At 47.7% G+C, this 24,600-nt stretch overlaps 2 protein-coding genes and 1 long non-coding RNA gene across 6 annotated transcripts in view; 2 read left to right on the forward strand and 1 right to left on the reverse strand.

The window, feature by feature from the left end:
• The window catches only part of LOC309527400 (class I histocompatibility antigen, F10 alpha chain-like), a 57,544-nt gene that overhangs the window by 24,765 nt on the left and 8,179 nt on the right, over window positions 1-24,600 (forward strand). The gene's annotated exons all lie outside the window — the stretch shown is intronic.
• Window positions 1-24,600, reverse strand: part of LOC309527440 — a 49,379-nt gene that overhangs the window by 9,280 nt on the left and 15,499 nt on the right. The window lies entirely within an intron of this gene.
• The window catches only part of LOC309527404 (class I histocompatibility antigen, F10 alpha chain-like), a 34,820-nt gene that overhangs the window by 3,241 nt on the left and 6,979 nt on the right, over window positions 1-24,600 (forward strand). Inside the window, exons 3-6 of the mRNA XM_082214249.1 lie at window positions 2,806-3,081; window positions 13,525-13,800; window positions 20,296-20,583; window positions 22,021-22,107. Of these exons, the coding sequence (XP_082070375.1) occupies window positions 2,806-3,081; window positions 13,525-13,800; window positions 20,296-20,583; window positions 22,021-22,107 (927 nt within the window). The remainder of the gene's footprint in view (window positions 1-2,805; window positions 3,082-13,524; window positions 13,801-20,295; window positions 20,584-22,020; window positions 22,108-24,600) is intronic.

The following is a 24,600-nucleotide window of genomic DNA, read 5'->3' on the forward strand; positions in this document are numbered from 1 at the left end:
ATGCTGCAGTCGAGATGCCAGCATCGCAGGCGGGTTGGACCCTCAGAATCCTGTCTATGGTTTTTAATTTAGTTTCCTAGTTGTTTTGAGATGAGTCACTGGCCAAACCCAAGCGGGCTTCTTCCTCCTTGAGGGTGAAGTTGCCCAAAGTGCATTCAAGACAATTTTCACAGGATCCTCAAGGACCACCTCTTTCTCTATGAACCTACCTGGACCCTGAGATCATCTCCTTCCTGTGCCACCTCCTCTAGAGGTGCGGAGGGCGGCAGCAATGCGAGAACAGGGCCTTCTCTGCAGTGGCTCCCCGTCTGGAAGGCTCTCCCCTGGGAAGTTCACCTGGCACCTTCATTATACACCTTTTGACTAAGTCAGGCAAAAACATTCCCTTTTAACCAGGTCTTTGGTTGATTTGATTGACATCCTTTTAAAAGTGTGTGGGGTTTTTGTGGGGGGGGGGTATTGGCTTTTTTATTATTGAATATTTTGTGGATTTATATTTTGATTTTGTTTTGTCAGCCGCCCTGAGATCTCCAGGTATAGGGTAGTATTTTCTTTAATGTCTTCATTGACATCCAGTTTTGGTGAGCTTTAGAAGAAGAAGAAGATAGGGCGGTATATAAATTAAATAAATAATTATTATTATATGTCCCATTTCTGCTACCTGAGGCTAAACAGGAATAGCCTCCTCTTCCTCTTTTAGCACTGTGCCCCTCTACCTTTCCCCACGGAAATGCCCGATCTCTCGCTGAACTCGACTCAGCTTTTCCGTCAGAGGGGGGTGTTCTGGTGGCAGCAGAAGCCCCAGGTATGTTGCTGAAAGCCTATGATCAGCTCCCTCCCTCCCCAAGTCTTTGTGAGCTGTTTCTGTGGGTCTTTGTTGAGTGCTCACTGGAAGGACAGATCGTGAAGCTGAGGCTCCAATACTTTGGCCACCTCATGAGAAGAGAGGACTCCCTGGAAAAGACCCTGATGTTGGGAAAGATGGAGGGCACAAGGAGAAGGGGACGACAGAGAATGAGATGGTTGGATGGTGTTCTTGAAGCTACTAGCATGAGTTTGATCAAACTGCGGGAGGCAGTGGAGGACAGAAGTGCCTGGCGTGCTCTGGTCCATGGGGTCACGAAGAGTCGGACACGACTAAACAACAACAGGCAGAGAATGGGACAGGTGTTGGAAGGAAGGCCTCATCTTTACGCCTCAATCTGTGAGGCCTTTCTTGGTACTGACAGAGTCATTTTTTAAAATTGAGTTTATATCCCCACCTTCCTCCCAAAGGAGGCCAGGGAGGGAATTATGGGGCAACAGCTGTCTTGGGGGGCCCTCTCTGTACCCTGCACAACGGTGGCCCTAGAGAAGTACCATGGAGCCTTGGCTCTTTCCTCCTGCGCAAAGGAGGCACACAGCCCCCTTAGTACACATTCACTGTGACTTGGGAAGAGGGGTAAGGAGTGTGGGGAGTGAGCAGAAACAGCAAAATCTGCTGATGGTCATCAACACAGGTTAATTGCTTCTGATGGGGATCTGCTGTGGAGACTCATTAGGCCCCCTGGTGGCCAGAGCTGGTACAGCCTGTGGGAAAGTGAGCCCTTTCCTTTGCCACGCTCTGCCCCCTTCCTGTGTTCGATCTCGTGAAGGGGCAAGGGTGGGGAAAGGGGGTGTGGGGCCACATGTTGAGACCTGGCCCCAAAGTTGCATTTGCCCTCCTGCCCCTGATATCCCTATGGGTCCTTCTTTCTCAAGTGGGGAACCTGCTCTGAGGGTGGCAGCTCAGACCATTGAAATATTGCAGCATTGGACCATTGAAACACCGATTCTCAAAAGGGGATCCAGGAAGGATCTCGGAAATTACTTCCTGGAATCTTCCTGGAAAACGGGTGGAAAGTGCAGGAAACCAGCAACTGGAATGCATTTAACTTGAAGGACTTCAGCTGTATGCTAGAATCACACCAATTATATATGCAGAAGGCAGAGAGCTCTTTTTGTGCAAAGTTGTCTCAGTACCAAAAGAGCTTTGCAGCCCTCTGCCTTGCATAAGAGACTCTGGCAGGTTCTCGCAGGATCTTATGGGGCTCTCCTGAGTTCCCAGGAGATCTTTCCAAAGCCTCCCAGAGCCCAGGAAGCAAGACCCAGGTCAGACCTGTTCAGTGCATGGCTCCAGAAGGTCAGATGGTGGGGCGGCTCCAAGGGAGTGGCTTCACTAGGCCCGTTTCTGCAGATATGAGCCATCCCAGTCAGGGCAGACAACTCTGAGCTTCATGGACCAGTGGTCTGACCCAGGAGGAGGCAGCTTCCTGTTCTCCCAATATGTGGATTTTGCTTCGTCTGGTCTCCCCTCCATCCACTTCCCAGACCTGAGCCTGCTTAGCTTCCGTTCGGTGCCTGCATCTTGAGCCTTCAGACCATGTTGTGGGAGCTCTCATCAGCCTGGCGCTTGCAAGTGGGGGGCAATTCCTGCCCCCTTGGAAAAAGGGAGGGGCTGGCCTCTCTCTCCCTCACACGGAGCCTCAGCAGAGACATGCAGAGATTTAGTGCTGCCTGGCAGAGCTTTTTCTCGCCCTCTGCTCCATGGGCTATTGTTGTTGTTACTTTTATTTATCCTCTCTTTCCCCTTTCCAACTCTCTGATTCTTAGGCTCCCTCTGCTCTGCCTCCTCTGTGTTTAAGGGCAGGTCTGCAAACCCCCCCAAACCCTGCTGAACTTTGGATCTCCTAATTTGGGGCTGCTGCCTGTAATACAGCAGGATTAGGCTGCTGCCTTCATCTGCAGGACCCCTAACTCTCTGCCCCCTTTTCTCTTCCTTTCCAGGCTCCACTTCTCACTCCCTGCGCTACTTCTACACAGCCGTGTCTGAGCCTGGCCAGGGGCTGCCCCAGTTCATCATTGTCGGGTACGTGGATGACCAGCAATTTGTTCAGTACAACACTGACACCCAGGAGACGCTGCCTCACGTCCCCTGGATAAGGAAGGCGGAAAAGGAGGACCTTCAGTACTGGCACGAGCAGACTCAGATCGCTCAGGGCAATCAGCTGTGGTACAGGAGGAATTTGCAGACTCTGCGGAATCTCTACAACCAGAGCGGAGGTGAGTGGAAGGCAGGAGAGGCACAGAGTCACACCTCCCTCCCCCCCCCAATATCCTTCCCTCCAAGGGCCAGAATTGCAGGGGGGGCTGCTGGGAGCAAAGGAAATGGAGGGTGGGGGTCTCCACCAGGGCAGAGGCATCTCCCCTTCCCTTAATGAAGGTCTTAATGGGGGCTGGGAAGGTGTGTGGGGGGGGACAGAGAACAAGACTTGGAGAGCACAGGACCCCCCCCCCCACAGTATGACACTCTCTGGACCTGCACATCCTACCAAGGAAATGTCTCCACTGCCTGCGCTTCCTTCCATGCTAGGCGTGGCTTAGGCCTTCTGAGGTGGAAATCTGTCTAGTTCATTTTCCTCTGGGAGGGGAAGAGAAGGGTGGGGATCCTGAGGCTGAGACAAGGAAGCCTTGAGTGCTGGTCCTGCTTAAGGAGAAGCCAGCTGCCCAGACAGAGGTGCTGATTGGCTGACCCTTCTGACCATCACCAAGCCCCTCCCTCTCCCTGGCACAGTGTTGAAAGAGAAGCCTTTTGAAGGAACAGGAATGGACTGGGTTCTGGGGGTGAAAGTGGCAAATACATGGTTAAAATAATAGGCATGGTGGGCAGCTGAAGTGGAAGGGTAGACCAGAGCCCCCAAGGCCCCCACTCCTCCAGCATTCATTATACATCTGTACTTACTTTATTCTCTAATGGTCTACACTTAGGGAAGAATAGCAGGACCCTTTAGAAAGGTCTTTCACCCCCTTTGTCCGGTTATGACGATCTCTGCCACACTCCTCCCCCTTCCTCATCCAGCCTTGGAACTCTTACAAGAGGAATCGTTTAAACTTAGTAAAAGCTGGTAGACATCCGGCAAAAGCCTTTTGGCACACATTTTTGTTTTTAAAACTTTCTTCTGAATTGTCAAAATTCTTTTAAGACGTTAGTTGTGTGAAAGGAGCCAGCATGCTGGAAGGGTGGGGGGAGGCATTTGTGTCTAGCCCCAAAGTTGAGTGATTCCCCCCTCCAATTGCAATCTTGGAGCAGAACCTCAGAAGTGGGAGCCTCTGCTGGGTCTGGAGGGAGATCATTCACATCACTTGCCCCCTACACACGTGTAATGTTGTAAATAAAAATATGCCCTTTTCCCTTATGGGGTATCCAAGAGCCCATATAGAGTCCTTACATAGGTTCCCTATTGGTAGGAGAAAATAACAGAGGCCAACCAGAGAATATTGAGAAGCAAAGCAGCTAGTAAGCTTGATCTTTATTGATCTGTTGCAACAGGGTACTCCCCTCACACGCAGGAGAGGAAGAGGACCCCAAAAAATGCTGTGCAAGGGCTTATAAAGACTTTTGAAATTCCCATCCCCTAGATCAAGACCACTCCCAGAAACATTATGCATACATCACAGAAGGGGTGTAACCTAAGACCACCCCTCAGATACATCCCACCTACATCACAGAAATTTTAATGTTGTTTTTCTCCTGTCACAGTTTATCTCCTGTCTAGCAGGTTACTCAATTGGATTTCCTGGGGAGCCTGGCCATTCTTTTGTAGTGGTAAAATACTTATTTCCTGGGCCAGGTCACCTTATTCAAACAGACATATCCTTGAGACAGGATTTGTGAGGAAAGAGACAATGGGGAGGCTTTCCCAGGTTAACCTTGCAGAGAAAGGATTTGGTCAGTTTAGGAATCAAAATGGTTCCAGGTTGGACTTCCTGTGTTGATCTATGTATGTGCAGTTATGAACATCACCATATATCTAAGACCATAAAATTCATATCACAGTAACGCCCAGAGAGGGTGCTTCAAGAGTCCTGTTTTCTCTGCTCGCTGAAATGCAGTCTTGGAGGAGTTGGCATTGAATGTGCTCTGAGGATAATTCTTAATTTAGCTCTACATCAGACACTCAACATTTTGAAGACCCAATTCTCATCTAAAGTTTTCTTTTTTTTTTTTATAAAATTTTATTGGGTTTTCACATTTTATATAGACAAAAACAAAAACACAAAAAACAAATAAACACATAAACAAAGAAGAAAGAAAAAAAAGAAAGAAAAGAAAACAACAACAAACATATATACTTTCCCGAAAATGTTATTTCCTAACCCTGGTCATTGACTTCCCCCTACCCCCTCCCTTGCATCCCCATTTCCAAATTTATGTCAGCAAATTGGCATTTCCCTGTCTTGATATTAGTCCTTTTATAAAAACAAACAAAATTAATTTTTTCTAAGTTGGACCTCAATTCCCTTCCATCGATTTCCCATTTTGTCTTGAATAATGATCTTTTTAACCAAATCCCATAATCATGAGTGTTGTTAAAACTTAATTTTTCCCTCCCTCCCATCCCCGGTTTGCGTCCCCTCCCAAAGCATGTCCAAAATAACAGTTCCTAGCCCGGGTTCCTCACGTCCGAGGCCCTCCAGTCTCTTTCAGTCCCTCTCCGCCGGTCTTGTTGGTAATCCTTTATGCCAGTCGTCACATCTCGAAAGAGTTCTTTCACCATCAATCCAAATTCTCTTCCCATATTTGCAAACAGCTGCTGAAGAGTTTCCACAAGGCATGAATCTTGAAGGTAATCAAAGTCAGAGTCTATGTGGAGGCCCCGATTATATTTCTTTATTTTAAATTCCTTAATTTCATAGACTCCCAGGGCCTCCACTTTCGTCTTCTGCATCTTTCGTGGATTTATAGTAGATTTGCTCCAATAATCTCCTTGTTTGTATTCCACAGGCGTCAGCTTCTGCTCAGTATTTTCCCACATCACTTCTTCTCTTTCTTGTTTTGTCTTCTCCTCTTCTTTTATTATCATTTCTGGTTCAGCTGTGGATTCTTTCTCATTGAGGTCCTCGTTACATTCAGCAGGACTACTTGTTTCAGAAGTCAAGGTCATCAATTGTTCACTCATAGCCGTAGTCTGCTCTTGTAAGATTCCGACCAAATAGAACATCCTTTCGATTTCTCCCAGTATCTTTCCATCCACAGCCATTGTAGTTCCACAGAATTCCCTCTAGAGGGAATCTGGTTACTTAATATTCTTTTCCCCAACAGTCCTTTGTCTTGTTATTGTTTCTTTATTTCCAACAATTTTAGATCAATTGTAACTCTTTTTAATCCAGAGGTAACTTAGGTAGCAATTTTCCACTATTAACAGTCCGTTTGACAGCTTTGACAGCTGTCAAACTCTGCACTTCTTAAACCAGCTCCAAAGCAGGACGCTCCCGGGCCCGGGAGGGGGGGTTGTTTACAACAGAACACAAAACATCCAACACTCCCCTCTCCTGCTCGAAATTTCCAAATCTTGGAAGTTACTGTCTTTTTTTAAAACTCACCCTTTACAGGGTAGGCACTCCAGCTTAGTTCTTTTTTCGTTGCTCTAGATCGTCTGCAAGGTGGGGGGTGCGGACTTCCTTTTAGCACATCCCCCGATCGTCTCAAATTCAGTGGATAAATTTCTTAAAAGCCAAGTCCAAATTACTCACGGGTTGTTTTTTCAGCCGAATTTCAAGGAAGGAAGTCAGCGCTCTCCGGTCATGGCTCGCGGCTTCGCTCAGCAGAGGTAGGAATGGACTCTCAGTGCCGCGCCACCCCCCGTATCCCCTCCGCAGCCTTTAAAAAGGCTCTTCGCGAATCAGGGGGGGCGCTTAAGGCACCCGCCGAGTCTTCAGTCCGCAGGCACCGCGCCTGCGGTTTTAAGGGTCCCCGTGTCGCCGGCACGGCAAAGACCCGTCCCCTGCTGAGCCGATTCCCTCCGGAGCTCGGAGGGAATCCGCCATTCCCAGATCGCGTCAACCCCGGAAGTCCCCTCATCTAAAGTTTTCTCTTCCTATCAATAGAAAAGTTCTTTTCAGAGAAGTGTTTTTATCTAGTGGTGTAACAATACATGACAATGATTAGCTGGAGAAATCCTACCCTGTTTTCTTCTCTAAGTCAATTACACAAACATGTTATCCTCCTGCTCCTTATCATTTTTAGAGAGTCTCATATTGGAACAAGCAGTTTAACAACATTTGGCAGAACATTTTTTCATTGTATTTATTTTTATTTTGTCTAATAAAAATTTATTTTGTTTAATAATATACCACCTCAGTGCATTAAAATTTCTAAACAGGTTTGCTAGAAATATTAAAATTATCAGAAATACAGTTTAAAACAATAGACAAGTCCTAAGGTGTCTGGAAGAGCTTACTTCCTAAGAAATACGTTTATGATTGATGCTTTAAGATACTCCTAATTTTTTCGCTGCATAATTTTCAGCATAAATAAAATAGAATTTGTTAAGTTGTGGGTGAACATATCAGACGACACAGCGATTCCTGAAACAGCTCTTGTTTATTCACAGGCCAGAACAGAACTGAGCTGAAGGGTTCAGTCAGCCTGCTTATATAGAGCTCCAGTACACATAATTGTAACAACTTTCTAAAACTATCCAATTCCATATTCTAATTCTAAAACTATCCAATTCACTTTTGATCCCTTATAACTATCTACAGCAGTTGTTTTTCAACCTTTTTTGGGCAAAGGCACACTTGTTTCATGAAAAAAATCACGAGGCACACCACCACTGTGTGCGGAGAGGGAGATGTCAGAGCCCCGCTGCTCTCTATGGGGAATCGGATGAGAGTGGACCGCCTGTTCGCTCTCATCCGATCCCATCCGATCTGATCCCCACCCAGGACGGATGGAAAATAGGGTGGGCACAGTCCGGCGCCCGCCTAGTGGGCAAAAATTTGACATTTATTTTTTAAAAAATCTTTCGGATTTTTCCCACGGCACACCAGGCAACATCTTGCGGCACACTAGTGTGCCGCGGAACAGTGGTTGAAAAACACTGATCTACAGTATCCCCCTGCTGGCCCAGGGTGAGAACTTCAGTACATAACAGAATTATACAATAGTTCAAAGAATCATAGGATCGTAGAGTCGGAAGGGAACCCGGGGGTCATCTAGTCCAACCCTCTGCAGTGCAGGAATCTCAGCTAAAGCATCCATGACAGTTGACCATCCAGCCTCTGTTTAAAAACCTCCAAGGAAGGAGAGTCCACCACTTCCCAAGGGAGCCCTTTCCGCCGTTGAGCAGCTCTTACCATTAATATGAATGGAGGGCAGGGACAGAGGGAACGGACCCTGGAACAAACACGTCTAGTCTCCATGCAGCTGAAGCCACTATTCCATGTTGCAGGGACCCAAGGGGCAAGCGATAATGTCCACACAGAACGGGGGTGGGGAACCTGTGGCTGTGGGCCAGTCTTGGCCTGCCAGGGGGTAGGATTTGCCCCATGAGCAGAAGTAAAACCCTGCTCAGTTTGGCAGGACTTCATGTTCCGGATTCAGGAGGGGATTTGCTCCTGAATGAAGGGCTTCCCCTGGAGATGAGAAAGAAGCAGTTTGCCAGCTTCCCCAAGTGCTGAGTGTAAGGCAGGCCGTGCCCCTTGTGCTGCAGTTCCCAAGAGGCTGCGCACCTGCTGGGTGCTTGGAAACCCCCTCAAGGGCTTTTGAAAGGTGGGTGAGGTGGACGGGTGGGCTATGCCATGATGCCAGCTTCAGCCTCCTGCCCCTTTTGGCCCCTGGGGACAACCCTGATCAGGATCTGGCCCTGAAGCCAAAGAGATTCCCCACCTGTGACACAGAATAATGGAGGTGGAAGGAGCCTTGCCAAAGGGGTCAGCCTGAGTGTGTCCAGAGCCCTTGTCAGGCTTGCAAGGAAGAAACCCAGGGGGTCAGCTGAGACCAAGCCAGCGCTGCAATGGGCAGGTCTGCTTTTCTTGCAGTGGGATCAGGCCTGGCCTTGCCTTGCAGGCTTCCTCTTGGGCTCCTGTGAATTCTGCTTCTCCCCCTTTTAAAAATATCACCTTGGGACGAGGCATTGTAGAACATACTATTTATTTATTATTATTATTAAATACATTGAGTAGTTCTAGAGGGAGGACTCCAGAGTAGCACTGTTACAATCATTCTAATTGCCAGAGGGAGCAATCTCCCTTCTTCTCCCCCTGCACACCTTTCTGGGGCTTCTCCTGACACCCCCCCCAAGCTGATTTGTGGGGAAGGAGATGGGGAGAAAGCCCCAGTTGGGCTTGGTTTTTAGACAAGCTGTGTTAGCTGAATCCAGCCCAGGAAAGCAGGATTCATGTTGAGAGAGGCTTCTGTAATGCAAGACATTCTATACCCAAACTCAATTCAGCTGTAAGCCAAGGGCTCCTGAGATGAAAGGGGAAGCCTAAATCAGAAGTGAGAGCAACCTGGTATCCTCTGGGACAGCCTCTCCTCCATTGCTGAGCTCCCTCAGGCTACCAAAGAGCAGCAGAACTCTGTGCATGGCCAGGAGCAACCATTGCCATTTCCCATCCTGTCTCGGGGTGCCTGACGTAGCTTCTCTCCATGGTTTTGTTGTGGGAAATCAAAATGGCTGTCTGCTGACCCTGCTGGCTGGCCTAGAGGAGACAGGGCAGGGGTCCTCAGCACCCGTGGGCCCTGCCTGGGGTCTGGGGTCTCAGCGGGTGCCGGGTGATGCCACCTGCCAAGTGAAAACACCAGATCAATCCTTCAGATACTGAAATTGAAGAGCACATTTAAAAGCCACGAGCATTAACGTTGTGGATCTGTAAAATGGGACACTGGAGCAGAGATGGGACACAAGTAGCAGATATAAGGATCATGCCCTCTTTGGTGAAGGATTTATTAGGTGGACATCAACTAGCTAATGTAAACCAGCTCTTCTTTTATTATCAATCGACTGAAGGTTTTAGTAAAGTATTTACAGTACGTATTTTCCACAAAACTATATCATGATAGTATACAACCTAGAAATTTATAATAAAATCAGGAGAAAATCCATAGAATGTACATAAAACATCAATAAACACTATTTATTTATTTATTTAGTTAGTTAGTTAATAAAATACATATACTTTTGGACTGTAAAGGAAAAACCCCCAATAACCAGTGAAATTGAGAAAATTAAGGAAAACTCATAACCATACTTTAGGGAAGTTAAACTACTAAAACAGATTAGAATTACCTCAACCTTCTAAGCAGCTGGGTAGGTTTTTCTAGACAGAAATTTTTTAGCAGGTGCCAAAAATTCAGTATTTATTGAAAGTGAGAGCTATGGCAGGTGGTTGACATTCGTAGTACCCACAGGGTTGCATCCAATACTATTATATTTAGAGTAGACCCATTGAAATCAGTGCATTAAAATTAAATCTGTCAAATCTCTTCAGTGCGTCTACTGTGAATAGAAATAGCTTGAGATACCACCCCAGATCTTTGATGATGCATCCAGTCCAAGTGCCATCTCTGAAAAGTGAGCCGTGAGGAAACTGCTCTGTCCGAATGTCCGGCTCCCCAGGCTGCCTTTGGCTGAGATCCTGGCAGACATGCTGTGCCCCCTTCTTTCCCCTGTGCCCCCGGGAGACCCCTTGAGGCCTCACTTCCAAGTTCTCTTGCCTGGGAGCCAAAGGACACAGACTCCTGGTCTCTCCTCCTCTCTCCTGCGCTTCTGGTGGGGCAGGGAAGGGGCACTCAGCTCTGGGGGGCAAAGAGCAGCCAAGCAAGGTCTGTCCTCTCCCCAGGAAAGCTCCCAGCTCCTCACAGCCTAGACTGCCCTGATGGTGCTGAGCATCAAAGGGAAGAGGCATGGCCTTTTGAAAAGCAACAACATCAGCATTTAATTATTTTCACCAGGAGTAAAGAATTCAGTATATAGCCAAAGTGTGTTTAGGCACACATTTACAAACATCTGTTTGTTCCATCATTTATATCTTTATATTCCACTCCATCAGCACAGTTACCTTTCAGTTGTCCTTGAGCCTGGGTTCAAATCCTGCATCAATTGCTTAATATATACAGTGGTAGTTTGGTTCTCAAACTTAATCCGTTCCTGATGTCCGTTCCAAAGCAAGGCGTTCCAAAACCAAGGCACGCTTTCCCATAGAAAGTAATGCAAAACAGATTAATCTGTTCCAGACTTTTGAAAAGAACCCCTAAAACAGCAATTTAACATAAATTTTGTTATCTAATGAGACCATTGATCCATAACTGTACTATAAAATAAATAAGACAGTATTGTAGATGATAAAAATAAAATATATTTTTTTCTTGCCTGCACTGATGATAGTCATTGTTTGGACGGGGGGCTTTTATCCATTTCCACAATCAATCAATCAGTAGCTGAACTGGGTTCCACACAGTCAGAAACACAAATTAACTGAAAAAGCCTCAAAAACAAAAATGCAAAATAAATAGCAAAAACAAAAGCGCCAAATACACTTGTACCTTGTTTCTTGAACTTAATCTGCTCTGAAAGTCAGTTTCACTTCCGAAATGTTTGAAAACCAAGGCACGGATTCTGATTGGTGCAGGTGTCCTGCAAACAATAGCCGACAGCCGTATCAGATGTTCAGCTTCCAAAAAACGTTCAAAAACAGGAACACTTCTGGGTTTTTGGCATTTGGGAACCAAGGTACCACTGCATATCACAGCCTTTCATTTGGAAACTGCAAAAAAAGAGGAAATGTTTAACATGATGGGGAAAAAGATGGTGATTGCGATACAACAGTGGTGAGAAAACCTTAAAATCTTAAAATTGCTACCCGCATGAGCTAAATAAGCGAATTAGTTGATTTGAAGATGTTAGCTGCAGGATAATCCAGAGAGTTTACATTCAGCCCATACTCAGACTTATAGTTGTCCAAAGTGAGGCCTCCCTGGGTTTTCGGTGTTTGGGAACCAAGGCACCAGTGTACAAAAGTACTTGTATTGGGGGGGGGGCACAATAATGGAAAATTCTACAAAAAAAAAAAAAAAGACACTGCAGTGGCAGGCACAGATGTCTTCCACAGATGCCTGTTATTTGTGGCACAAAACAAGGATGCCAGCTGACGCTTGGCTCTCTCCCTGGCACTGTTGGCATTGGCTTTGTGGCAAAGGAGTACTAGGGAAGGATCCTGGAAGAGAGCGAAGAGCTGGGAATCCAGTTGGAAATCCAGCCGTGGCACTGCCAATTTTGAAATTTGGGGGAGGGGTTTCCCTGAAACTTTGATGACTCCGTGCTCATGTGCCTTAATACCTGTCCCAGGCAGCAAGTTTATTGTAGCTGCATTATTGAGGTGCCAATATACCCCCCCCAGTCTGCTGCAATCATGACCCCAGAATAAGCACAGCTATGACTCCCCCCCCCCCATGAAGCTTCTTTCCTCTGCCTCCTCCTCCTCCCCACTGCCCTGGTGAACTGGGGGTGGGGGACGGCCGGGGTCTGCAGTGCTGGAGACGACAGGAAGGAAGGATGGTGTCCACATTCCATAGGGAGATGGGGGCCCCCATAGGGATGCTGGCTGTCAGCCCCCCTTTCTCCTTGGAGCCTTTCAGAATCCATCAGGTTGTCTGGACTGCTCACTCCACCTGCTGGGGGGCTGATAGAGAACGGGGCCCCACATCTGGCAGTTGCTCTTCTTTAAAACCTGCCTTACCCCATGGAACTGACTGCCAGGAAAGAGTCCCTCAACAAGAGAGTTCAGAAATGGGCTAGTCCCAGTGTGTGGGCAGCTAGGATCACAAACAGATTTTATTTTATTTTAATTTCCAATTGTAACTGCTCAGTCCTCTGCATGTTTCCTTGGAAGTAAGTCCAACCCCATTCAGTGTGACTTATCTTCAAGTAAATATGCAAAGACAAATATATGAAACATGTAATGAGAGAATCAAAATGATCTGTCCCATTTAGGGATTATGGGACTTCAAAATGATTGTTTTAATGTTGTTGCTGTTTTGAAGATTTGGTGGTAGCCCCCTGGGGTGGGCAGGAGGATGCAGAGACCCCCCATCTTTGACAAGGGCAGCCTGGCTTCTGCTGAGAAGGGGGGCCATTCTGAAATGGGGCAACCCCCCCTTGCGGCTATGAGGAAACTTCTTTTTCCAAAGGCCCTTCCATGACTTTCCTCCTTTAGGGAAAAGGTCCTTGATATGGAGAAGCTGGGGGGAGAGAGATGGAGGGGAAGAGGAGACCTTCTCTCTTGAAAGGGCCCCCAATGTGTGGGTGTCCCCCTTTCTGGGGGGGCATCTGAGGCATCCCTCCCAAAGGGGCAAGATCCAGAGGAGCAGAGCTGGGGGGGAAGAGGGACAGACTGTGACCTCCGGCCTGCAAGGGATGCTCCCCACCCCTCCCCCGCCTCCACGGAGTTGGGAGAATCCACTAGGAATTAGGGGAGGGGGAGAAAGTGTGAGGCGATGAGGGGGGAGCAATTAAAGGGGGGCTTGTAGTGTTTGCCTCAGTGAACGTGTTATGTGGATGAGCCTTCAGAAGGATACAATGCTGGTTGATTTTTCTCCCCTCTGACTGCTGCCTCTTCCCTGAGTCTGAGGGAAATAAATCCTTTTTCCTGGGCTCTTCTGCTGATGGGGGAGGGGCTGCTCTGACCCCCCCTGACCTCCTGGGCCTCTTCTGGTCCTTCCAGGGATCCACACCTTTCAGCACGTGTACGGCTGTGAGCTGAGGTCAGACGGGCGCAAAGGAGGGCATTTCCAGTACGGCTACGACGGGAGGGACTTCATCGCCTTTGACAAGGAGACCCTCACCTGGACGGCAGCTGATGCAGGGGCCCAAGCGATCAAGAGGAAGTGGGATCCTGACTTGGCCCTGAACCAGTACAAGAAGCACTACCTGGAGGAGACTTGCATTGAGTGGCTGCGGAGATACCTGGACTATGGGAAGGAGACTCTGCTGAGGACAGGTGAGGGGGGGCAGTGGGGGGGCTCAGTGGGGCAGTTTCCCTTCAAGCTCCCCTCCCCCCTTAACAGTCTTCCTTTCTGGACCAAACAGCAAACACTCTTCTTGGTGGGGGGGGACAGAAATAAGTTTGGGACCCTGGGAGGAGAAAGGGGGTCTCTTCAGAGTATGATTGGGAGATGCTTAAAAACAGCCCCCCATGCCCCTTTGGCTAGAATAAGGGATGGCAAAAGACAAATGTGTGAAGAGAATCAGAACTTACAGGGTTAACAGTTCTGAGTGACGTCTCACATCATGAGGCGTGGTTATGTTTCACATACGGGAGTGTTCTCTGTGTGTGATCTCTTTCGGTTTTGACCGAGAGGCGAAAGATGCGCGCTCTGTCGCCGGGCTGAATTTATGATGTTTTTCTACACGATTAAAGACTGTTGGAGATAAGCAAGAAAGCCTGCGTGCAGTCTGATTTATTACACACACACATAGCAACAGTTTTCTACCGCTGCGAAGACTCTGCTACATGAAGCTGACGGTGAGCTGCCCACGGGAGTCCAGAGTGGCACAGGGAAGCGTGCCGGACTCCATCCAAAAGCCACAGGTTATGGGACGTCAGCCAAGCTTTTGAAACTGTTGCCAGGTCGTGCAGGTGTGTGTGGAAGCCAGCTAGAGTCCTGCCTAGCGTGTGAGGCAGATCGGAAGAGGCTGGTGGAGTGGGAGCTGAGGAGCCATGTCGTCCGGAGTGCCCAGTTTGGCTGCAGAGTGAGTACTTTTGGGAAGCCTACAGAAGGGAGGAAATGGCTCAGTCCCAGGAACGTGGCTTTGAGCTTAAGTTGCCATGTCAGAAACTGACTAGCCAAACTTGGCTGGAGTGGAGTTTCCAAGCAGAGTTGCTGTTAGTCGGGGAAAGGCTGTGGGAAGTTGTCCAGCCAGTTCCGAAGGCAGCTGGGAGTGGTGCAGAGCAAAGTGAAGCTGAGAAGCATGTGCTTGCTTTTTTGGCAGAAAGTGTGGATGCTCATCTGGTGCCTATTGTTCTGGGTGCAAGGAGGCCAGAGGCCGCTTGGCTAGCACTCCAAGAAGCTTGTGAAGCTGGAGTCGGAAGCAAGGGCCGGGAAGTGGCTGCATCCGAACAGGAGAGGCAAGATGGCGCCGGCCACCTTCTTGAGAGCCGATGCACAGCTGGGAGGAGCTGGGAGGCCCCTGAGGGGGGTGAAGGGACTGTTGCTGCTACTTTTGCAGAGTCTGAGAGCTGTGTGGATGCTGCAACGCATCCGGAGGAGCCTGGAGAGAGGCAAAGTGCTGGGAGCCCTTTACCCATCACAGGGGGTGCAGGAAAGCGTCCTGGGAGCCCTGTGAGAAGTGGGGGGGCAGTGAGCAGTAAAAGCTCAGAGACACCTCTTTCTCCAAAGGCTGCCAAGAGTTGTTTACGTCGTGAGTTGGAGCCTGGGAAGCTGGAGAGAGCTAGAGGCTTCAAGGTCGGCCACCTGCAGCAAAGGGAGATAAGAGCTTCAGAGCTGTGTGGGAACGCTGAGACAAGTCCAGTCTTCATGGCAACTAAGAGAGTTGCGTCTACGGAAGCTGCCAAGGACGGGGGCAGCGAGAAGTTTGTTGCCATGGCAATGCTGCGGGACAACTCCAGTGAGGGCAGAGTGATGTTCTGGGTGATTGACTCTGGAGCCAGCCTTCACCTTGTAACAGCGCCACCTGGTGTCGAAATGCGGAACTGCAGAGCTGTTTCAGCTGGGAAAACTGTTGTCTTTGCTGATGGGTCACAGAGGCCATTGTCTAACGTGGCAAATGTTTTTGTTTCCTTTTTACAGGCGGAGCTGGAAGTCTATGTTGTGCCAGAGATGCATTGTTGTCTTTTATCTGTACCTGCTCTTGTAAAGGAGGGTTATAAGGTTTGCTTTGAAAATGATGTCTGTTCCATTTCCAGGGGTGGGAGACTACTAGTCATCGTGGCATGTAAGAACAACCTCTTTGCTCTGGAGACACCTCTGGAGGGTAAGGGGGACGCCAAGACAGCACAAGCGAAGTGTGCTAGTGTTCCCAGTTATGATTCTTGTGTTCACTTGTGGCACAGGAGAATGTCGCACAGCAGTTTGGAAGATGTACAGAAGTTGCCCCAATGCACGAAAGGTTGCAAACTGAAAGCATGTGGTAGATCCCTAGCTTGTAGGGCATGCAGAAGGGCAAAGGTACAAAGGTGCAGTTATCCCAGAATAGAGAGAGTAACCACAAAACCTTTTGAGCTTGTGCACATAGACCTTTTTGGGCCCATGGAAAGTCCGAGTCTGGGCGGGGGCAGGTTTGTGCTGACGCTGACAGATGATTTTAGCTGGAATGGCTGGTCTTTCTCGCTGAGGACGAAAAGCGAGGCAGCGCAACTGATTAAAGATTGGGTTGCGGAGGTGGAACTACGGTTCTCAACCAAGGTTGAGGGGTTCAAAAGCGACCGAGGTGCAGAGTTTACTGGGTCTGCTCTGCAGGGGTTTTTCAGCCAGAAGGGAATACGTCACAAGGTGACGGGTGCTACTTCTCAGGAGGGGGGCGTGGCGGAGCACAGGAGTAAAACATTGGCTGAAGCTGCCAGGGTTCTACTGTGTGACTCCGGGTTGCCTCAGAGCTTTTGGAGTGAGGCTTGGAGGGCTGTCAACTTTACAATGAATAGGTCCTATAACTCGGTTATAGGTAACACACCGTTTTTCCTGTTGCACCGGAAAAAGCCACAGGTGCATTTCTTCCGTGTGTTTGGTTCCGAAGCCTGGGTGCGTGTGCCAAAGGCTCAACGGAAGGAAGGTGATCCGAGGTTCCAGAAAATGATCTTCTGTGGATATGAGCCTGCGACAAAGGGGTGGAGGTTTGCATATCCAGAAGGTGATCAGACCAAGCTTCTGATCAGCAAGCATGCTGAGTTCTGTGAGCAGAATGGTTGGTCAAGACTCAATGTGGGTCCTGACATTCTCTCAGAATGTCTGTCTGATTCTGAGGAGGAGGGAGAGCCAGAGGCTGAACCTGTTGCTGAGGACCAGGTCTCTGAACAGGGTCAAGAACAGGGTTGGGTTTCTCCACGGGTTGTTAAAAGAGAGCCCAAGAGTGAGCCTTCGTCTCCTGTTAGCAAAGTGCAGAAGGTCCGAAGACGCAGTAAGTCAGAGGGGGAGTCTTCTGATGTAGAAGACACACTTGCTGGCCCCAGTGGGTCAGGAGGAGCACCTGAGACTGTGCTTAGACGATCCGCACGCACAACGAAGGGGGTGCCACCTGAGAGGTTTCAGGTCACCAGCGCATGGGTTGGTTTCGCACAGTGCGAACCTGGGAGTTTTGAGGAGGTTCAACAGTTGCCTCAGACAGATGCCAGAAGGGGGCAAAAGGCAATGGGAAGGGAGTTGAACTCAAAGAGGTCTGTAGATGTGTGTTCACAGTTTCCCTCAGGATGCGAGACGAGAGGAGGTGTGAAGAGAATCAGAACTTACAGGGTTAACAGTTCTGAGTGACGTCTCACATCATGAGGCGTGGTTATGTTTCACATACGGGAGTGTTCTCTGTGTGTGATCTCTTTCGGTTTTGACCGAGAGGCGAAAGATGCGCGCTCTGTCGCCGGGCTGAATTTATGATGTTTTTCTACACGATTAAAGACTGTTGGAGATAAGCAAGAAAGCCTGTGTGCAGTCTGATTTATTACACACACACATAGCAACAGTTTTCTACCGCTGCGAAGACTCTGCTACACGAAGCTGACGGTGAGCTGCCCATGGGAGTCCAGAGTGGCACAGGGAAGCGTGCCGGACTCCATCCAACAGCCACAAAATGGGGGGAGGGGGCAAAAAGAAACAGCAGGGAAGGGGCCAGGAAAGCAAAATGCATTTTAAATTAAGTAAAAAAAGAAAATTGAAATGGACAGATTTGAGGCGGGATACAGAAAAACCTTTTGCCTTTACACCTGGGTAGGGGAAAGTGGGGCAGATTGATGCAGAAAAATTCAATCTCATATTTTATGTACCAAAATGAGTCAAATAAATGGCATAAATTAATTATAATTAATATTATAATAGCAATCAAAAGAACCATTAAAGTTAGAAGATAATGAGAATATAATGACTTGAGTAAAAAATGGGTTTTGTATCATTCTGCTCCACCTACGGGGCACTTTGATACAGTGCATGGGGCACTTTGATACAAAGCGTAAATTGTATGAGAATGGCAATTATTTACAAAAAATTAATTAAAAAAACAATTTTTATTGTGAGAGATCGTAATCAGCCCTTTAAAAAGTATAAGATCTCACATTAGGTAGTCAAAAAATAGTAATTTAAACAAAATGCTTGTAATTTAAACAAAATGCTTATTGCACATTATATCCACTGAAGTTAAAAGAAAAAGTATAGAGATGATGTTCGAGATGTGTCCTTTGAGAAATTTGGTTTTGGCAAAACAACATCCTTGAACTCAACGCTTGCCTTATCTTCTACATTGGGGAAGACAAACATACAAGATCCTGGATATTTCCTCAGATATGACACTTGATAATCGGTCATATTATATTTAGAAATGACTTTGGCCACATAGTCAACAACAGTTTTTTTCTTTTCAAATTTCATAGGTAGGAAATTAGTTTAGAGATTTCATGCAAACTTGTATATTGGGGCACTATTGTACACGAGCGAGGCACTTTTAGAGTGTATCAAAGTGCCCCAATGGACATTTTCAAAAAACTAACAATTTCTAATAAAACCACTGAACTTATTTAAAAAATCGTGTGTAATCCTGATTACTGAGTGGGATAATTTGCCTTTGGTATTTTTAAATCTTAACTAAACGACGAAAAACAGCATTGGAACACTTTTACATTTCACGTAATTTTTTAGTTGGCCCCGCTAAAAAGTATTTAAAAATTAATTAATTAACCTTTTTTTAAATAGAAAATGTGGCCCCCTCACTAAGTCTGTAGGTTAGCCACTCGTGGCCTAGAAGCAGAAATCCTGCACATCGTGAGAGAGTATGGAAATTCCCTCTTCTACCTTCTTATAGCTTTTATTTGTGAGGAATAGTACTTTTTTCCATGGGGAACATTCAGAAGTGTCATCTTCCCCAACCCCATGCCTTGAAATGGTTCAGTCCCCTCTTCCGCCTTCAGGAATCTGGCACAGGGGCCAATCAAATGATCAAGTATTTTGACTGGCTTTCTTCCTGTCTCTGTTAGCTTTGCTAATATGAACATTAATTAAAAATGAAATAATTCTAGCACCCTCCCTTTTTGAGGAATGACACATATGTATTAGCCGTGCTTAGAGAGATCTGAGCAAATTCATCTATAGGGCCTGGTGATAATTCACCCCAGAGACCCTGAGCATATTTCTTGAGGTTTTCGCTCCAAAAGCCACATTGAAGCATTTTCAAGGGTGACAACGTGCAAAGGAGGCTGGGAATCATCCTCTTTGGGACGGAGGTTCGGCTGAGGTCAGGTAGGGTGGGGAGGTCTTGTTTGGGGTTTCTGTGGGGAAAGGGCTTGACCTTCCTTCCTTCCTGCTCCCCCCAGCAGAGTCACATCCCCTCCTAGACCGAGTTTCCAGTCCAGGCACTGCAAGGTAGGTGGGATCCTGGAACAGCCCCTTCAGACAACAGATACCCAGGGAGCAAGTTTTTGAACAAGGGTTACATTCTGTGAATTGTGCCTCAAGTCAAAATGGTGTATAGTCAAAACACATTGGATTCAAGGGCGATTGGGTTGCCAAAGTCCTTCTTTCCTAGATGCCCACCTCCTCTTTTTGGTTTTTGGAATATTTTTAGCAAGTGCGTGAAGCTGTATATGCTCAAGTTAAATGTGTGCAAGTTGCTGGCTTACTGGGCCTCCTGGTCTGCCCTTTCCACTCCAGGAGAGGCTGCCGTCGAGAAGGGAGATGGGCCCTTTCCAACCTCAAGGGACCCTTTCAGGGCAGGCGGGAGAACTAGAAAGGAGCTCTGTCTTTCCCAGGGCTGCTGGCTTTGCTCACTAACTATTGGGCTGGAAAGTCCCGGAGAACGGAGAGCAGCGAGTCCAGGATTTCTTCCCCCTCAAGAGAGAAACCAGGATCAGTCTGAGCCGCCCTCAGTTCATGACTTGCAACTTGGAAGGATCTGGAAGAATCCCGCCATTGGGGACCTGGTGGAATTGGCCCCTCAGCCTAGAGGCAGCTTCCTGGGACAGTCTTGGAACCACAAGAGCTTTTCAAGATGATAAATTAATTAGTACCCAGCCCTCCCTCCCAAAGGAGTCTGCTTTGGCAAACAAAGGATAAAACATCTAAAAACAGTTCCAGCATAGACACTGACTGGGGAAGATGCCAAGGCAGGTTGAGGAAATCCCATTTATTCACAGTTCTTTTTAATTTCTGGTGATGTGAGGAGATTCTGACAAGGTTTCCCCTTGGGTCCCTGCTCCTCCGCTCTTAAAAAATACAGGATTCCTCCAGGCTCCCGTTGTGGATGTCTCTCTGTTAACCCCAATTAATGATTGTCCTTTTTGCAGAGGCTCCGGTGGTGAAGGTGACCAGGAAGGCAGACTATGACGGCCTGGAGACCCTCGTTTGCCAAGTCCACGGCTTCTACCCCAAGGAGATTGAGGCCAACTGGGTGAAGGACGGGGAGGTCTGGCAGGAGGGCACCCTCCGAGGATTGGTCGCCCCCAACTCGGACGGGACCTACTATCTCTTGCTCAGTGTCCTGATCGACCCCGAGGAGAGGGAGCGCTTCCGGTGCCGCGTGGAGCACGACAGCCTGAAGAAGCCTCTGGACGTGGCCTGGGAGAAGGAGCCTGGTGAGAGACAGACAGACAGACAGACAGACAGGAGGGGGAGGGGTGGGCTCTGGGAGGGGGGTTTCCACCCAACTCCTCAGATGGGGAACCCCAGTTGGATCCTGTCTGTGTCTCTGGAGCAGCAGTTCTCAACCTGTAGGTCCCCATATGTTGTTGGACTACAACCCCCATCATCCCTGAGCTCTGGCCTTGCTAGCAAGGGGCAATGGGAGTTGTAGTTCAACAACATCTGAGGATCCACAGGTTGAGAAAGGCTGCTCTGGAGGGAAGCAACAGAATCAGAATCTGTAGATTTCTGCAGAGATGCAGCCTTTTCTGGCAAGTGTCTCATAGGCCTTAAACTCAAATTGGATGTCGTAGGTAAATACTGGCCATCACTTTTTGACTTTAAGCCCAAGTAGTTGTGATGTCAAAGAATGTGCACAGATATTTTACTTCTTCAAAATCAAACTTTCAGTCACTGCGATTTAAAAAGGGGCAGCGAACCTAAAAGAGGGAACCCCAGACAGCCTGTACTTCACAGTGAAAAAGATTCTCACTCCCTCCTCCTCACACTTGTGCCCAGCTAGAAATACTGATACTCATCCCCACTCAACCAAAACACTCTCACACCCCTGGGAAGAGCAAGAAGGGTTTTTTAATAACACTCGTCTCTCACACACCGCCAGGAAAGCTGCGCCTGCAGGAACCAAAGCAGAATGTCTAAGAGCTAGACTCCCTTTTCCCCAGCAGGAGCCCATGAACGCACATCCCCACCCACAGCCCAGACTCCCCTTCTCACAGGCAGGCAAGCGAGGATTATGGAAGCGGCCCTTGAGCCAAAGACTCAAAGAGGGAGGGCAGAGGGGACCAGGGCTCATTCACTAGCGCTGCGGACTTCAGAGATTCTGCACAAACAAAAAAACCTGGACATTTTACCTCATTGCAAAAAATTTTTGGGACAGACATTTTAAGTCTGAAAAAGAAGACATGTCCAGGAAAAACTGGATGTATGGCAACCCTGCACAAGATGCTTCTTCCTAAGGGTTTGTGTCTTCCCTGAAGGCCTGTAATGCTGGGCTCTGGGGGGTCTCAGAGGGGAGGGAATCCCTTCCTCTCAGGGTCAGGACAGAGAAGGCTGAAGCACCTGAGCAGGAGGAGATCTGCTTTTAAGTCTGGAGTCTGTGATGAAACAGATGTTCCTGTCAACTGTCTTCCTTAAATAAATTGGGGGTTTTAAAGACCTCTGATGCTGGACTCTGATGGAAAAAAACTCCCTTGTGTCGGGGCCACTACAGAGAAGACCTTGGCCTGTGAGGAGAGAGAAAGAGGGCCTGCTTTGCACACATAAAATCCTCCCGGGCTCATAGCTCAGCACCTCCACTCCAGTCTCCTGCTTGAGGCCTTGGGGAGCTCCTGCCGCCAGTCTGAATAAAAATGTCTCTTTTCCCCTTTCAGTCAACCTGGGGCTCATTGTGGGAGCCATTTTGGGTGTTGTGGCTGCCATCCTGCTGGTCTCTGGAATCATCTTCTTCATCATCCGCAGTAAGTAAACCCTGGATGCGTTTGCTGCCTCTCCTGTGTCCTTCTGTCTTGGCCTCCGACTGGGAATGTCCTGGTGGAGCTTCCTGGAAACTGTCGCTGGCATCCCTACAGAGACCCCTCCCCATAAAACACCCTTTGAGCATGAACCCAAAGTCCTGTTGGTCATTGCTTTTTGCTCACTCCGTGCTCAGGAAGTTCACTTCCCACCCGATGTTTTAATCCATCCTAAACCCCTAAGCAGTGTCAGAGTGCCAAAGAATGCTCCAACTACCGCACAATTGCACTCATTTCACACGCTAGCAAGGTTATGCTTAAAATTCTACAAGGCAGGCTTAAGCAGTATGTGGACCGAGAACTCCCAGAAGTGCAAGCTGGATTTCGAAGGGGCAGAGGAACCAGAGACCAAATTGCAAACATGCGCTGGATTATGGAGAAAGCTAGAGAGTTCCAGAAAGACATCTACTTCTACTTCATTGACTATGCAAAAGCCTTTGACTGTGTCGACCACAGCAAACTATGGCAAGTTCTTAAAGAAATGGGAGTGCCTGATCACCTCATCTGTCTCCTGAGAAATCTCTATGTGGGACAAGATGCTACAGTTAGAACTGGATATGGAACAACTGATTGGTTCAAAATTGGGAAAGGAGTACGACAAGGCTGTATATTGTCTCCCTGCTTATTTAACTTATATACAGAATTCATCATGTGAAAGGCTGGGCTGGATGAATCCCAAGCCGGAATTAAGATTGCCGGAAGAAATATCAACAACCTCAGATATGCAGATGACACAACTTTGATGGCAGAAAATGAGGAGGAATTAAAGAACCTTTTAATGAGGGTGAAAGAGGAGAGCGCAAAATATTGTCTGAAGCTTAACATAAAAAAAACGAAGATCATGGCCACTGGTCCCATCACCTCCTGGCAAATAGAAGGGCAAGAAATGGAGGCAGTGAGAGATTTTACTTTCTTGGGCTCCATGATCAGTGCAGATGGTGACAGCAGTCACAAAATTAAGAGATGCCTTCTCCTTGGGAGAAAGGCGATGACAAACCTAGACAGCATCTTAAAAAGCAGAGACATCACCTTGCCAACAAAGGTCCATATAGTTAAAGCCATAGTTTTCCCAGTAGTGATGTATGGAAGTGAGAGCTGGACCATAAAGAGTGCTGTTTGCTGAAGAATTGATGCTTTTGAATGTATGGTGCTGGGGGGAAACTCTTGAGAGTCCCATGGACTGCAAGAAAATCAAACCTATTCATTCTTAAGGAAACCAGCCCTGAGTGCTCACTGGAAGGACAGATCCTGAAGCTGAGGCTCCAATACTTTGGCCACCTCATGGGAAGAGAAGACTCCCTGGAAAAGACCCTGATGTTGGGAAAGATGGAGGGTACAAGGAGAAGGGGACGACAGAGGATGAGATGGTTGGACACTGTTCTCGAAGCTACAAACATGAGTCTGACCAAACTGTGGGAGGCAGTGGAAGATAGGAGTGCCTGGCGTGCTCTGGTCCATGGGGTCACGAAGAGTCGGACACGACTAAACGACTAAACAACAACAACAACAACAACAACAACAACAACAACAACAACAACAACAACATAGCTGTCAACCTTCCCTTTTTTTGCGGGAAATTCCCTTATTCCAGCGCTGTTTCCTGCTGCTTCCCTGGATTGTTAGATATCCCGTAGTCTGTCCCTGGGACAGGTGAGGCTGCTGATCCCTTATTTTCAAATCTGAAAGATGACAGCTATACATTTTACTCATGTAAAAACATGCTGATTCCCATACCGTGCACGGGCTGGATTGAGAAGACGATTGGGCCGGATTCGGCCCCCAGCCCTTAGTGGTGGAGCTTTCTGGCAATTGTCGCTGGCATCCCTACAGAGACCCCTCCCCATAAAACACCCTTTGAACATGAACCCAAAGTCCTGTTGGTCATTGCTTTGCACTCACTCTGTGCTCAGGAAGTTCACTTCCCACCTGATCTTTTAATCAATCTTAAACCTTCAGTCCTGTCAGTCCTGTGCACACTTAATAGGGAGCCTTCCTTACAAATCTTTAGGTGCCAGGCAAAAACATTTCTTTCTAACCAGGCCTTTGGCCTTTTAAATGTGTTTGTGGGAGCAGAGTTACTGGTTTGTTTTTGCTTTATTATGTATTTTGTGCTCTAATTTCATATTTTTATGTTGTGAACCGCCCTGCCATCTTCATTAAATGAATAAATAACTATTGATCTGGGAGGACGCTGTATTGAACTGAATAGGACTTTCCTCTGAGTAGACTTGCCTAGAATTGCACTGTTCATTATCTCTTCCTCCCCTCCCCCTCCCCCCCAGGCAAATTTGAGGATTAGGGGTCTGCTGGGAGTGAAATAATAATCTGAAAAGGAATAAGTATGTGAAGGGACTGGATGTTTCCTTCCACCCTCTTGGAATTTGTCTACTGCCTGGTTCCCATGTTGATTTTTTTATTTAATTTTCTCAATTTTTTCTA

This window comes from Podarcis vaucheri (genome assembly GCF_965113315.1).
Source record: "Podarcis vaucheri genome assembly, chromosome: 2".
In the NCBI taxonomy this organism is placed as follows: domain Eukaryota; kingdom Metazoa; phylum Chordata; class Lepidosauria; order Squamata; family Lacertidae; genus Podarcis; species Podarcis vaucheri.